Below are 11,616 nucleotides of genomic sequence, written 5' to 3' on the forward strand. Positions count from 1 at the left end.
GGGGAAGTGAGGGGGGTCTGGGGGGGGGGGGTGTCCGGGGAGGGAGTGAGGGGGGTCGCGGGGGGTGGAAGTGAGGGGGGTCCGGGTGGGCGAGGGAAAGAGTGTGGTGACGGGGGGGGCGGGGGGGAAAGAGTGTGTTGAGGGGGGTCCGGGGGGGTCTGTCTCGCGCTCTCTGTCTCTCTGCGTCTATCTCTCTCTTCCCCCCCCCCCCCCCTCTCTCATCGGTGTCCGGTTATTTTCCAGACATGAGGCGGCACGTTTGGAGCAAGAGGCCAAAGGTCGCTTGGAGCGGCAGCGAATCACAGACCAGGCCGAGGTAGAGCGGGCCAGGAAGGAGCTCCTGGAACTGGAGGCACTGAGGTAGGTTTTCCAACATTGCATAGACTCTGGATCAGTTCCTATCGAGTGGAGGGTAGCCAATGTAACCCCACTTTTTAAAAAAGGAGGGAGAGAAAACAGGGAATTATAGACCGGTCAGCCTGACATCGGTAGTGGGTAAAATGATGGAATCAATTATTAAGGATGTCATCGCAGTGCATTTGGAAAGAGGTGACATGATAGGTCCAAGTCAGCATGGATTTGTGAAAGGGAAATCATGCTTGACAAATCTTCTGGGATTTTTTGAGGATGTTTCCAGTAGAGTGGACAAGGGAGAACCAGTTGATGTGGTATATTTGGACTTTCAGAAGGCTTTCGACAAGGTCCCACACAAGAGATTGATGTGCAAAGTTAAAGCACATGGGATTGGGGGTAGTGTGCTGACGTGGATTGAGAACTGGTTGGCAGACAGGAAGCAAAGAGTAGGAGTAAATGGGGACTTTTCAGAATGGCAGGCAGTGACTAGTGGGGTACCGCAAGGTTCTGTGCTGGGGCCCCAGCTGTTTACACTGTACATTAATGATTTAGACGAGGGGATTAAATGTAGTATCTCCAAATTTGCGGATGACACTAAGTTGGGTGGCAGTGTGAGCTGCGAGGAGGATGCTATGAGGCTGCAGAGTGACTTGGATAGGTTAGGTGAGTGGGCAGATGCATGGCAGATGAAGTATAATGTGGATAAATGTGAGGTTATCCACTTTGGTGGTAAAAACAGAGAGACAGACTATTATCTGAATGGTGACAGATTAGGAAAAGGGGAGGTGCAACGAGACCTGGGTGTCATGGTACATCAGTCATTGAAGGTTGGCATGCAGGTACAGCAGGCGGTGAAGAAGGCAAATGGCATGTTGGCCTTCATAGCGAGGGGATTTGAGTACAGGGGCAGGGAGGTGTTGCTACAGTTGTACAGGGCCTTGGTGAGGCCACACCTGGAGTATTGTGTACAGTTTTGGTCTCCTAACTTGAGGAAGGACCTTCTTGCTATTGAGGGAGTGCAGCGAAGGTTCACCAGACTGATTCCCGGGATGGTGGGACTGACATAACAAGAAAGACTGGATCAACTGGGCTTGTATTCACTGGAGTTCAGAAGAATGAGAGGGGACCTCATAGAAACGTTTAAAATTCTGACGGGTTTAGACAGGAAGAATGTTCCCAATGTTGGGGAAGTCCAGAACCAGGGGTCACAGTCTAAGGATGAGGGGGAAGCCATTTAGGACCGAGATGAGGAGAAACTTCTTCACCCAGAGAGTGGTGAACCTGTGGAATTCTCTACCACAGAGAGTTGTTGAGGCCAATTCACTAAATATATTCAAAAAGGAGTTAGATGAAGTCCTTACTACTCGGGGGATCAAGGGGTATGGCGAGAAAGCAGGAATGGGGTACTGAAGTTGCATGTTCAGCCATGAACTCATTGAATGGCGGTGCAGGCTCGAAGGGCCGAATGGCCTACTCCTGCACCTATTTTCTCTGTTTCTATGTTTCTAATCACCATGGGTGACAGACACTCGCGTCAGTGTCCAACAACCAGAGCCCCAACTGCGGCGCTCCACGAGGGAGCGTAGACCACCTGAAAGACTAAACCTGTGATCCCAATAAGACTTTGGGGGGGGAGGTGATGTCATGTATATAACCACAATGTAACACCACTGTATTACTGTATACACTCAAACTAGATGCACACCTTGGGTACAAGGGGGTGAACTTGTGGGAGACGGTCCTTACCTGATCACACAGGTATATAAAGGGAGGTCCCACACAGGGCCATCACTTCTAGAGTCCTGTAATAAAGAGCTAAGGTCACAGAGTGGTCTTGTCCCTGGAATGTGCCTCGTGTGGTTTCATGCCATCGAGTAAGGACTTTACATTGAGTCTCTGGGATTCTCTGCCCCAGAGGCCTGTGGAGATTCGGTCGTTGAGTATATTCAGGGCTGGGATCGGGCGTGATGGTGCAGTGAGAGTCGAAGATCTGATTGAATGGCGGAGCAGGCTCGAGGGGCTGAATGGCCGACTGCTGGTTGGTCCAGTTAGTGATGGCGGTGTTTTCTGGTTCCAGCATGGCAGTGGAGAGCACCGGCGCGGCGAAGGCTGAGGCCCAGTCCAAGAGTGAGGCGGCCAAGATCGAGGGGGAGGGAGCGGTCCTCCAGGCAACACTCAAAGCTCAGGCCCTGGAGATCGAGAGCGTAAGTTACCCCCTCATCCCTCACCCTGTGCCACCCCCCTGGTCTGACCCCTCGCCCCCCCCCCCCCGGTCTGACCCCTCCCTCCCTCCCCCCGGTCTGACCCCTCCCTCCCCCCCCGGTCTGACCCCTCCCTCCCCCCCCCCCCCCCCGGTCTGACCCCGCATCCCTCACCCCCTGGTCTGACCCCCCCCTCCCCTCCCCTCCCCCCCCTGGTCTGACCGCCCCCCCCCACCCCACCACCTGGACTCTACGCCCCCCCCCCCCTGTCTAGACCCTGTGGGGCGGGCCCCCTGGGTCTGGGTGATGTGGCTGGGTATCACACACCGCTCCGTCCTGACTCAATCCCCAATCACAGCAGCTCATCCCGGGGGGAGGATCATTACCCGACCATTCATCCGGGAATCTGCAATCCTCCGTCCATAATTAAACTCTCTCTGTCTCTCTCTCTCTCTCTCTCTCTCTGTCTCTCTCTCTCTCTCTCTGTCTCTCTCTCTCTCTCTCTCCCTCTCTGTCTCTCTCTCTCTCTCTCTCTCTCTCTCTGTCTCTCTCTCTGTCTCTGTCTCTCTCTCTGTCTCTGTCTCTGTCTCTCTCTGTCTCTCTCTCTCTCTCTCTCTCTCTGTCTCTCTCTGTCTCTCTCTCTCTCTCTGTCTCTCTCTCTCTCTGTCTCTCTCTCTCTCTGTCTCTCTCTCTCTGTGTCTGTCTCTCTCCCTGTGCGCCTCTGTCTCTCTCTCTCTCTGTGTCTCTCTGTCTCTCTCTCTCTCTCTCTCTCTGTCTCTCTCTGTCTCTCTGTCTCACTCTCTCTCTGTGTGTCTCTCTCGCCCTCTCTCTTCACCCCCCCCCCCCACCCAGGATGCCGAGCTGCAGAGACTGATCAAGGCTAGACAGCAGGAGTTGAAGTACATCGAAGAGCAGAACAAGTTGGAGGTTCAGAAGGCGGCCCAGCTGGCTCAGCTCGAGGCCAAGAAGTTCCAGGAGATGGTGCAGGCAATCGGAGCGGACACCATCAAGGAGATTGCCGTGTGTGGCCCCGAACTTCAGGTACGCACAAAAGTCCCACCTCCCCTTCAAACTCCTGTTCCCCCTTCCCCACCAAACCTCCCCCCAGCCACCCTTCCCCACCAAAACCCCTCGAGTCTGTTACACAGGAACAGGAGGAGGCCCATTCAGTCCCTCGATCCTGTTACACAGGAACAGGAGGAGGCCCATTCAGCCCCTCGAGCCTGTTACACAGGAACAGGAGGAGGCCCATTCAGCCCCTCGAGCCTGTTACACAGGAACAGGAGGAGGCCCATTCAGCACCTCGAGTGTGTTACACAGGAACAGGAGGAGGCCCATTCAGCCCCTCGAGCCTGTTACACAGGAACAGGAGGAGGCCCATTCAGCCCCTCGAGCCTGTTACACAGGAACAGGAGGAGGCCCATTCAGCCCCTCGAGCCTGTTACACAGGAACAGGAGGAGGCCATTCAGCCCCTCGAGCCTGTTACACAGGAACAGGAGGAGGCCCATTCAGCCCCTCGAGCCTGTTACACAGGAACAGGAGGAGCCCATTCAGCCCCTCGAACCTGTACTATTCAATGCGATTTTGGCTGACCTGCGACCTAACCCCGTATACCTGCCTTTGGCCCATATCCCTCAATATCTTTGGTTAACAGAAGGCTATCAATCTCCGATTTAAAATTAACAATTGACCCCAGCATCGATTGCTGTTTTCGGGAGAGAGTTCCAAATTTCTCCCGCCCTTTGTGTGTAGAAGTGATTACATAAGAACATAAGAACATAAGAATTAGGAACAGGAGTAGGCCATCTAGCCCCTCGAGCTTGCTCCGCCATTCAACAAGATCATGGCTGATCTGGCCGTGGACTCAGCTCCACTTACCCGCCCGCTCCCCGTAACCCTTAATTCCCTTATTGGTTAAACATCTATCTATCTGTGATTTGAATACATTCAATGAGCTAGCCTCAACTGCTTCCTTGGGCAGAGAATTCCACAGATTCACAACCCTCTGGGAGAAGAAATTCCTTCTCAACTGGGTTTTAAATTGGCTCCCCCGTATTTTGAGGCTGTGCCCCCTAGTTCTAGTCTCCCCGACCAGTGGGAACAACCTCTCTGCCTCGATCTTGTCTATCCCTTTCATTATTTTAAATGTTTCTATAAGATCACCCCTCATCCTTCTGAACTCCAATGAGTAAAGACCCAGTCTACTCAATCTATCATCATAAGGTAACCCCCTCATCTCCGGAATCAGCCTAGTGAATCGTCTCTGTACCCCCTCCAAAGCCAGTATATCCTTCCTTAAGTAAGGTGACCAAAACTGCACGCAGTACTCCAGGTGCGGCCTCACCAATACCCTGTACAGTTGCAGCAGGACCTCCCTGCTTTTGTACTCCATCCCTCTCGCAATGAAGGCCAACATCCCATTCGCCTTCCTGATTACCTGCTGCACCTGCAAACTAACTTTTTGGGATTCATGCACAAGGACCCCCAGGTCCCTCTGCACCGCAGCATGTTGTAATTTCTCCCCATTCAAACAATATTCCCTTTTACTGTGTTTTTTCCCAAGGTGGATGACCTCACACTTTCCGACATTGTATTCCATCTGCCAAATCTTAGCCCATTCGCTTAACCTATCCAAATCTCTTTGCAGCCTCTCTGTGTCCTCTACACAACCCGCTTTCCCACTAATCTTTGTGTCATCTGCAAATTTTGTTACACTACACTCTGTCCCCTCTTCCAGGTCATCAATGTATATTGTAAACAGTTATGGTCCCAGCACCGATCCCTGTGGCACACCTCTAACCACCGATTTCCAACCCGAAAAGGACCCATTTATCCCGACTCTCTGCTTTCTGTTAGCCAGCCAATTCTCTATCCATGCTAATACATTTCCTCTGACTCCGCGTACCTTTATCTTCTGCAGTAACCTTTTGTGTGGCACCTTATCGAATGCCTTTTGGAAATCTAAATACACCACATCCATCGGTACACCTCTATCCACCATGCTCGTTATATCCTCAAAGAATTCCAGTAAATTAGTTAAACATGATTTCCCCTTCATGAATCCATGTTGCGTCTGCTTGATTGCACTATTCCTATCTAGATGTCCCGCTATTTCTTCCTTAATGATACCTTCAAGCATTTTCCCCACTACAGATGTTAAACTAACCGGCCTATAGTCACCTGCCTTTTGTCTGCCCCCTTTTTTAAACAGAGGCGTTACATTAGCTGCTTTCCAATCCGCTGGTACCTCCCCAGAGTCCAGAGAATTCTGGTAGATTATAACGAATGCATCTGCTATAACTTCCGCCATCTCTTTTAATTCCCTGGGATGCATTTCATCAGGACCAGGGGACTTGTCTACCTTGAGTCCCATTAGCCTGTCCAGCACTACCCCCCTAGTGATAGTGATTGTCTCAAGGTCCTCCCTTCCCACATTCCCGTGACCAGCAATTTTTGGCATGGTTTTTGTGTCTTCCACTGTGAAGACTGAAGCAAAATAATTGTTTAAGGTCTCAGCCATTTCCCATTATTAAATCCCCCTTCTCATCTTCTAAGGGACCAACATTTACTTTAGTCACTCTTTTCTGTTTTATTTATCTGTAAAAGCTTTTACTATCCGTTTTTATGTTTTGCGCAAGTTTACCTTCGTAATCTATCTTTCCTTCCTTTATTGCTTTCTTAGTCATTCTTTGCAGTCGTTTAAAATTTTCCCAATCTTCTATTTTCCCACTAACCTTGGCCACCTTATACGCATTGGTTTTTAATTTGATACTCTCCTTTATTTCCTTGGTTATCCACGGCTGGTTATTCCTTCTCTTACCATCCTTCTTTTAAATTGGAATATATTTTTGTTGAGCACTATGAAAGAGCTCCTTAAAAGTCCTCCACTGTTCCTCAATTGTGCCACCGTTTAGTCTGTGTTTCCAGTCTACTTTAGACAACTCTGCCCCCATCCCACTGTAGTCCCCTTTGTTTAAGCATAGTACGCTCGTTTCTGACACAACTTCCTCACCCTCAATCTGTATTACAAATTCAACCATACTGTGATCACTCATTCCGAGAGGATCTTTTACGAGGAGATTGTTTATTATTTCTGTCTCATTACACAGGACCAGATCTAAGATAGCTTGCTCCCTTGTAGGCTCTGTTACATACTGTTCTAAGAAACAATCCCGTATGCATTCTATGAATTCCTCCTCCAGGCTACCCCGTGCGATTTGATTTGACCAATCGATATGTAGGTTAAAATCCCCCATGATTATTCCCTTGATTATTGCCCGCTCCACCGTGAAGTTATTATTTGGGGGCCTATAAACTACACCCACCAGTGACTTTTTCCCCTTACTATCTCTAATCTCCACCCACAATGATTCAACATTCCAGACTTCGCTCCTGAAAAGTCTGGCTGTAATGTTTAGACTTGCTCCCTGGTCCCAGACTCCCGAAGCAGTGGGAATCGTTCTCTCTATCTACCCGATCCATTCCCCGTAATATCCTGAAACTTCAATCATATATTGGCTGAGGAAAGATTGGATAGACTGGGGTTGTTATCTTTGGAGCAGAGGAGAACATCAGAAATAGGAGCAGGAGTGGGCCATTCGGCCCCTCGAGCCTGCTCCGCCATTTAATACGACTATTGCTGATCCGATCATGGACTCAGCTCCACTTCCCCGCCCGCTCCCCATAACCCTTCACTCCCTTATCGCTCAAAAATCTGTCTATCTCCGCCTTAAATATATTCAATGTCCCAGCCTCCACAGCTCTCTGGGGCAGAGAATTCCACAGATTTACAACCCTCAGAGAAGAAATTCCTCCTCATCTCAGTTTTAAATGGGCGGCCCCTTATTCTGAGACCATGCCCCCTAGTTCTAGTCTCCCCCATCAGTGGGAACATCCTCTCTGCATCCACCTTGTCGAGCCCTCCTCATAATCTTATACGTTTCCATAAGATCACCTCTCATTCTTCTGAATCCCAATGAGTAGAGGCCCAACCTCCTCAACCTTTCCTCATAAGTCAACCCCCTCATCCCCGGAATCAACCGAGTGAACCTTCTCTGAACTGCCTCCAAAGCAAAGTATATCCTTTCGTAAATACGGAGAGCAAAACTGCACGCAGTACTCCAGGTGTGGCCTCACCAATACCCTGTATAACTGGAGCAAGACTTCCCTGCTTTTATACTCCATCCCCTATTACGAAGAAGAGCAGGGGGTCCCTGGGGCCATAATTTATCCCTCTCTAAACAGATGATCTCGGTCAGTAACACCTTGCTGTGTGTGGGAGCTTGCTGTGCACAAGTTGGCTGCTGCATTTGCCACAATACAACAGCGACGACACTCCAATCGATACTTGATTGGCTGCGAAGCGCATTGATCGGTCCGGTGGTGGTGAGAGACACTGGAATGAATGCAGCTCTTGCTGTGTGTGTGTTTAATGGGCCGAGCGCTGTGTGTTTGCAGGTGAAACTGTTGCAGGGGCTGGGTCTGCATTCCACGCTCATCACTGACGGCTCCACTCCCATCAACCTCTTCTCCACCGCCAAGGGCATGCTGGGATTGCCGATGACCGCCAGCCCTCGGCCAAGGGATGGGAGCGAGTGAGCGGGTCGGACGGAGAGAGGGAGCGAGACAGAGAGAGAGAGAGAGAGAGAGACAGACGCTCTGATCGTCCAGCAATACGCGCACGCACTGCCTCTTGGGCTATCGCTGGCCAGAGCGGGGGAGTACTGACCAGCCAATCCCGTGGCCTTTTCCGTTACTTTATACCGTGACCCGTGACCCCCGACCCCCTCCCGCTGATACCGGAGTTTCCCGGTGAGGAACACCGATTGGTCGAACGGCACATTGTCGATGCCAGGGGTCACTGGGGAGGGAGGGTGTTTTGGGGTATAAACACACCCCTCCCACACGCCCTCCACTCGAATTTCCGACTCTTTATTTTGCGGTGTGTGTGTTTGTGTTTATCTGTCGCTCCTGTTCCTGGGAGAATTCATTCAAATAAAATTCTCATTGCACCACCGAGAAATCTGTCGTCATTTTACACTGCACTGCAGTCGTCTTAACTCTCTGCCCCTCTCCCCGGGACACCGACCCTCCCCGGGGTATGGGTCTCCCTGGGGTACAGGTCCCTCCCCACGGGGCACCCGACTCTCCCCGGGGTACGGGTCTCTCCCCGGGACACCGACCCTCCCCGGGGTACGGGTCTCCCCCACGGGGCACCCACTCTCCCCGGGGTACGGGTCCCTCCCCACGGGGCACCGACTCTCCCCGGGGTACGGGTCTCCCCCACGGGGCACCCACTCTCCCTGGGGTACGGGTCCCTCCCACGGGACACCGACTCTCCCCGGGGTACGGGTCTCCCCGGGGTACGGGTCCCTCCCCACGGGGCACCCACTCTCCCCGGGGTACGGGTCCCTCCCCACGGGGCACTGACTCTCCCCGTGGTACGGGTCTCCCTGGGGTACAGGTCCCTCCCCACGGGGCACCGACTCTCCCCTGGGTACGGGTCTCCCCGGGGTACGGGTCCCTCCCCACGGGACACCGACTCTCCCCGGGGTACGGGTCTCCCCGGGGTACGGGTCCCTCCCCACGGGGCACCGACTCTCCCCGGGGTACGGGTCTCCCCCCACGGGGCACCGACTCTCCCCGGGGTACGGGTCTCCCCCCACGGGGCACCGACTCTCCCCGGGGTACGGGACCACACTTGGAGCACTGTGTACAGTTCTGGTCTGGTTAGACCACACTTGGAGCACTGTGTACAGTTCTGGTCTGGTTAGACCACACTTGGAGCACCGTGCACAGTTCTGGTCTGGTTAGACCACACTTGGAGCACTGTGCACAGTTCTGGTCTGGTTAGACCACACTTGGAGCACTGTGTACAGTTCTGGTCTGGTTAGACCACACTTGGAGCACTGTGCACAGTTCTGGTCTGGTTAGACCACACTTGGAGCACCGTGCACAGTTCTGGTCTGGTTAGACCACACTTGGAGCACTGTGCACAGTTCTGGTCTGGTTAGACCACACTTGGAGCACTGTGTACAGTTCTGGTCTGGTTAGACCACACTTGGAGCACTGTGCACAGTTCTGGTCTGGTTAGACCACACTTGGAGCACTGTGTACAGTTCTGGTCTGGTTAGACCACACTTGGAGCACTGTGTACAGTTCTGGTCTGGTTAGACCACACTTGGAGCACTGTGCACAGTTCTGGTCTGGTTAGACCACACTTGGAGCACTGTGTACAGTTCTGGTCTGGTTAGACCACACTTGGAGCACTGTGCACAGTTCTGGTCTCCATATTATAGAAGGAAGGTGCAGAAAAGGTTTACTAGAATTATACCTGAATTGAGAAGTTATACCTATGGGGAAAGGATGAACAGACTGGGTCTCTTTTCTCTGGAACACAAAAGGCTGAGGGGTGACATGATAAAGGTCTTTAAAATTATGAAAGGGTTCGATAGGATAGGCTTAGAGACGATGTTTCCACTTGTGGAGGAGACCAGAACTAGGGGCCGTGAATATAGGAAAGTCACAATAAACCCAATGGGGAATTTAGAAGAAACTCCTTTACCCAGAGAGCGGTGAGAATGTGGAACTCACTCCCACAGGGAGGGGTTGAGGTGAATAGTATGGATGTATTTAAGGGGAAGCTAGATAAACATATGAGGGAGAAAGGAATAGAGGGATATGGTGATGGAGTGAGATGGAGAGCGGTGGGAGGAGGTGTGGAGCATAAACACCTCAGACTCTCAAATCCACCACCAAGCTCATGGTCTACAGGGCTGTAGTGATACCCACCCTCCTGTGTGGCTCAGAGACACGGACCATGTACAGTAGGTATCTCACCCCCAGCTCATGGTCTACAGGGCTGTAGTGATACCCGCCCTCCTGTATGGCTCAGAGACATGGACCATGTACAGTAGGTATCTCACCCCCAGCTCATGGTCTACAGGGCTGTAGTGATACCCACCCTCCTGTATGGCTCAGAGACACGGACCGTGTACAGTAGGTATCTCACCCCCAGCTCATGGTCTACGGGGCTGTAGTGATACCCGCCCTCCTGTATGGCTCAGAGACATGGACCATGTACAGTAGGTACCTCAAGTCGCTGGAGAAATACCACCAACGCTGTCTCCGCAAGACCCTGCAAATCCCAACGTTAGCGTCCTCGACCAGGCCCAACATCCCCAGCATCGAAGCACTGACCACACTCGACCAGCTCCGCTGGGCAGGGCCACATTGTCCGCATGTCCCCCCCCCCCCAGACACGAGACTCCCCAAAGCAAGCGCTCTACTTGGAACTCCTTCACGGGCAAACGGGCCAAAGGTGGGCAGAGGAAACGTTACAAGGGACCACCCTCAAAGCCTCCCTGATAAAGTGCAACATCCCCACCGACACCTGGGAGTCCCTGGGCCCAAAGACCAGTCCGCCCCAAATGGAGGGAGTGCATCCGGGAGGGGGCGCTGAGCACCTCAAGTCTCGTCGCCGAGAGCGTGCAGAAACCAAGCGCAGGCAGCGGAAGGAGCGTGCAGCAAACCAGTCCCACCCTCCCCTTCCCTCAACGTCCGTCTGTCCCACCTGTGACAGGATCAACGTCTGTCTGTCCCTCCTGTGACAGGGACTGTGGGTCCTGTATTGGGCTGTTCAGTCACCTGAGGACTCACTGTTAGAGTGGGAACAAGTCTCCCTCGATTGCGAGGGACTGCCTGTGATGATGAGAAGGATACGGTGATGGCGGGGGAGAAGGCTGGTATGGAATATAAACACCATCACCGAGCGGTGGGGCTGTATGGCTGCTTTCTGTGCTGTCAATACTGAGACGTTCACTGAGTTTTGGATGCGGAGTTCAAGGGTCGGCCGGACACTGTGATGTCACAGACGACCTGTTCCCCGGAGGTGTGATGTCACCGGTACACTGTGAGGTCAGAGGGAGGAGGGTCTCTCTCACCGCCCAGCGAGTGCCGTCGTACCGATGTGGTGCAGGAGCCCAGTCTGCGGGATCTTCCTGTGCGCGTTCGTGGCGTCCGTCCCGTCAGGTAAGGGGGGTGTGGGGGCCCTTTGACCTC

General features: G+C 52.7%; 1 protein-coding gene across 1 annotated transcript; it reads left to right on the forward strand.

Moving 5' to 3' along the window:
* Positions 1 to 236: 236 nt before the first annotated feature.
* On the forward strand, positions 237 to 8,567 carry LOC139257435 (major vault protein-like). The gene is made up of 4 exons (XM_070874490.1): positions 237 to 360; positions 2,432 to 2,558; positions 3,408 to 3,596; positions 8,014 to 8,567. The coding sequence occupies exons 2-4, from the start codon at positions 2,433 to 2,435 to the stop codon at positions 8,152 to 8,154; spliced, it is 456 nt and encodes a 151-aa protein (XP_070730591.1). The 5' UTR covers positions 237 to 360; position 2,432; the 3' UTR covers positions 8,155 to 8,567.
* The last annotated feature ends 3,049 nt before the right edge of the window (positions 8,568 to 11,616 follow it).

This window comes from Pristiophorus japonicus, unplaced genomic scaffold (assembly GCF_044704955.1).
Source record: "Pristiophorus japonicus isolate sPriJap1 unplaced genomic scaffold, sPriJap1.hap1 HAP1_SCAFFOLD_841, whole genome shotgun sequence".
Classification (NCBI taxonomy): Eukaryota; Metazoa; Chordata; class Chondrichthyes; family Pristiophoridae; genus Pristiophorus; species Pristiophorus japonicus.

Coding starts and splice junctions, on each gene's coding strand:
- LOC139257435 (XM_070874490.1), top strand. CDS start 2,433: ATGGCAGTGGAGAGCACCGGCGCGGCGAAGGCTGAGGCCCAGTCCAAG. Junction 2,559..3,407: donor AGGCCCTGGAGATCGAGAGC/GTAAGTTACCCC, acceptor CCCCCCACCCAG/GATGCCGAGCTGCAGAGACT. Junction 3,597..8,013: donor TGTGTGGCCCCGAACTTCAG/GTACGCACAAAA, acceptor GTGTGTTTGCAG/GTGAAACTGTTGCAGGGGCT.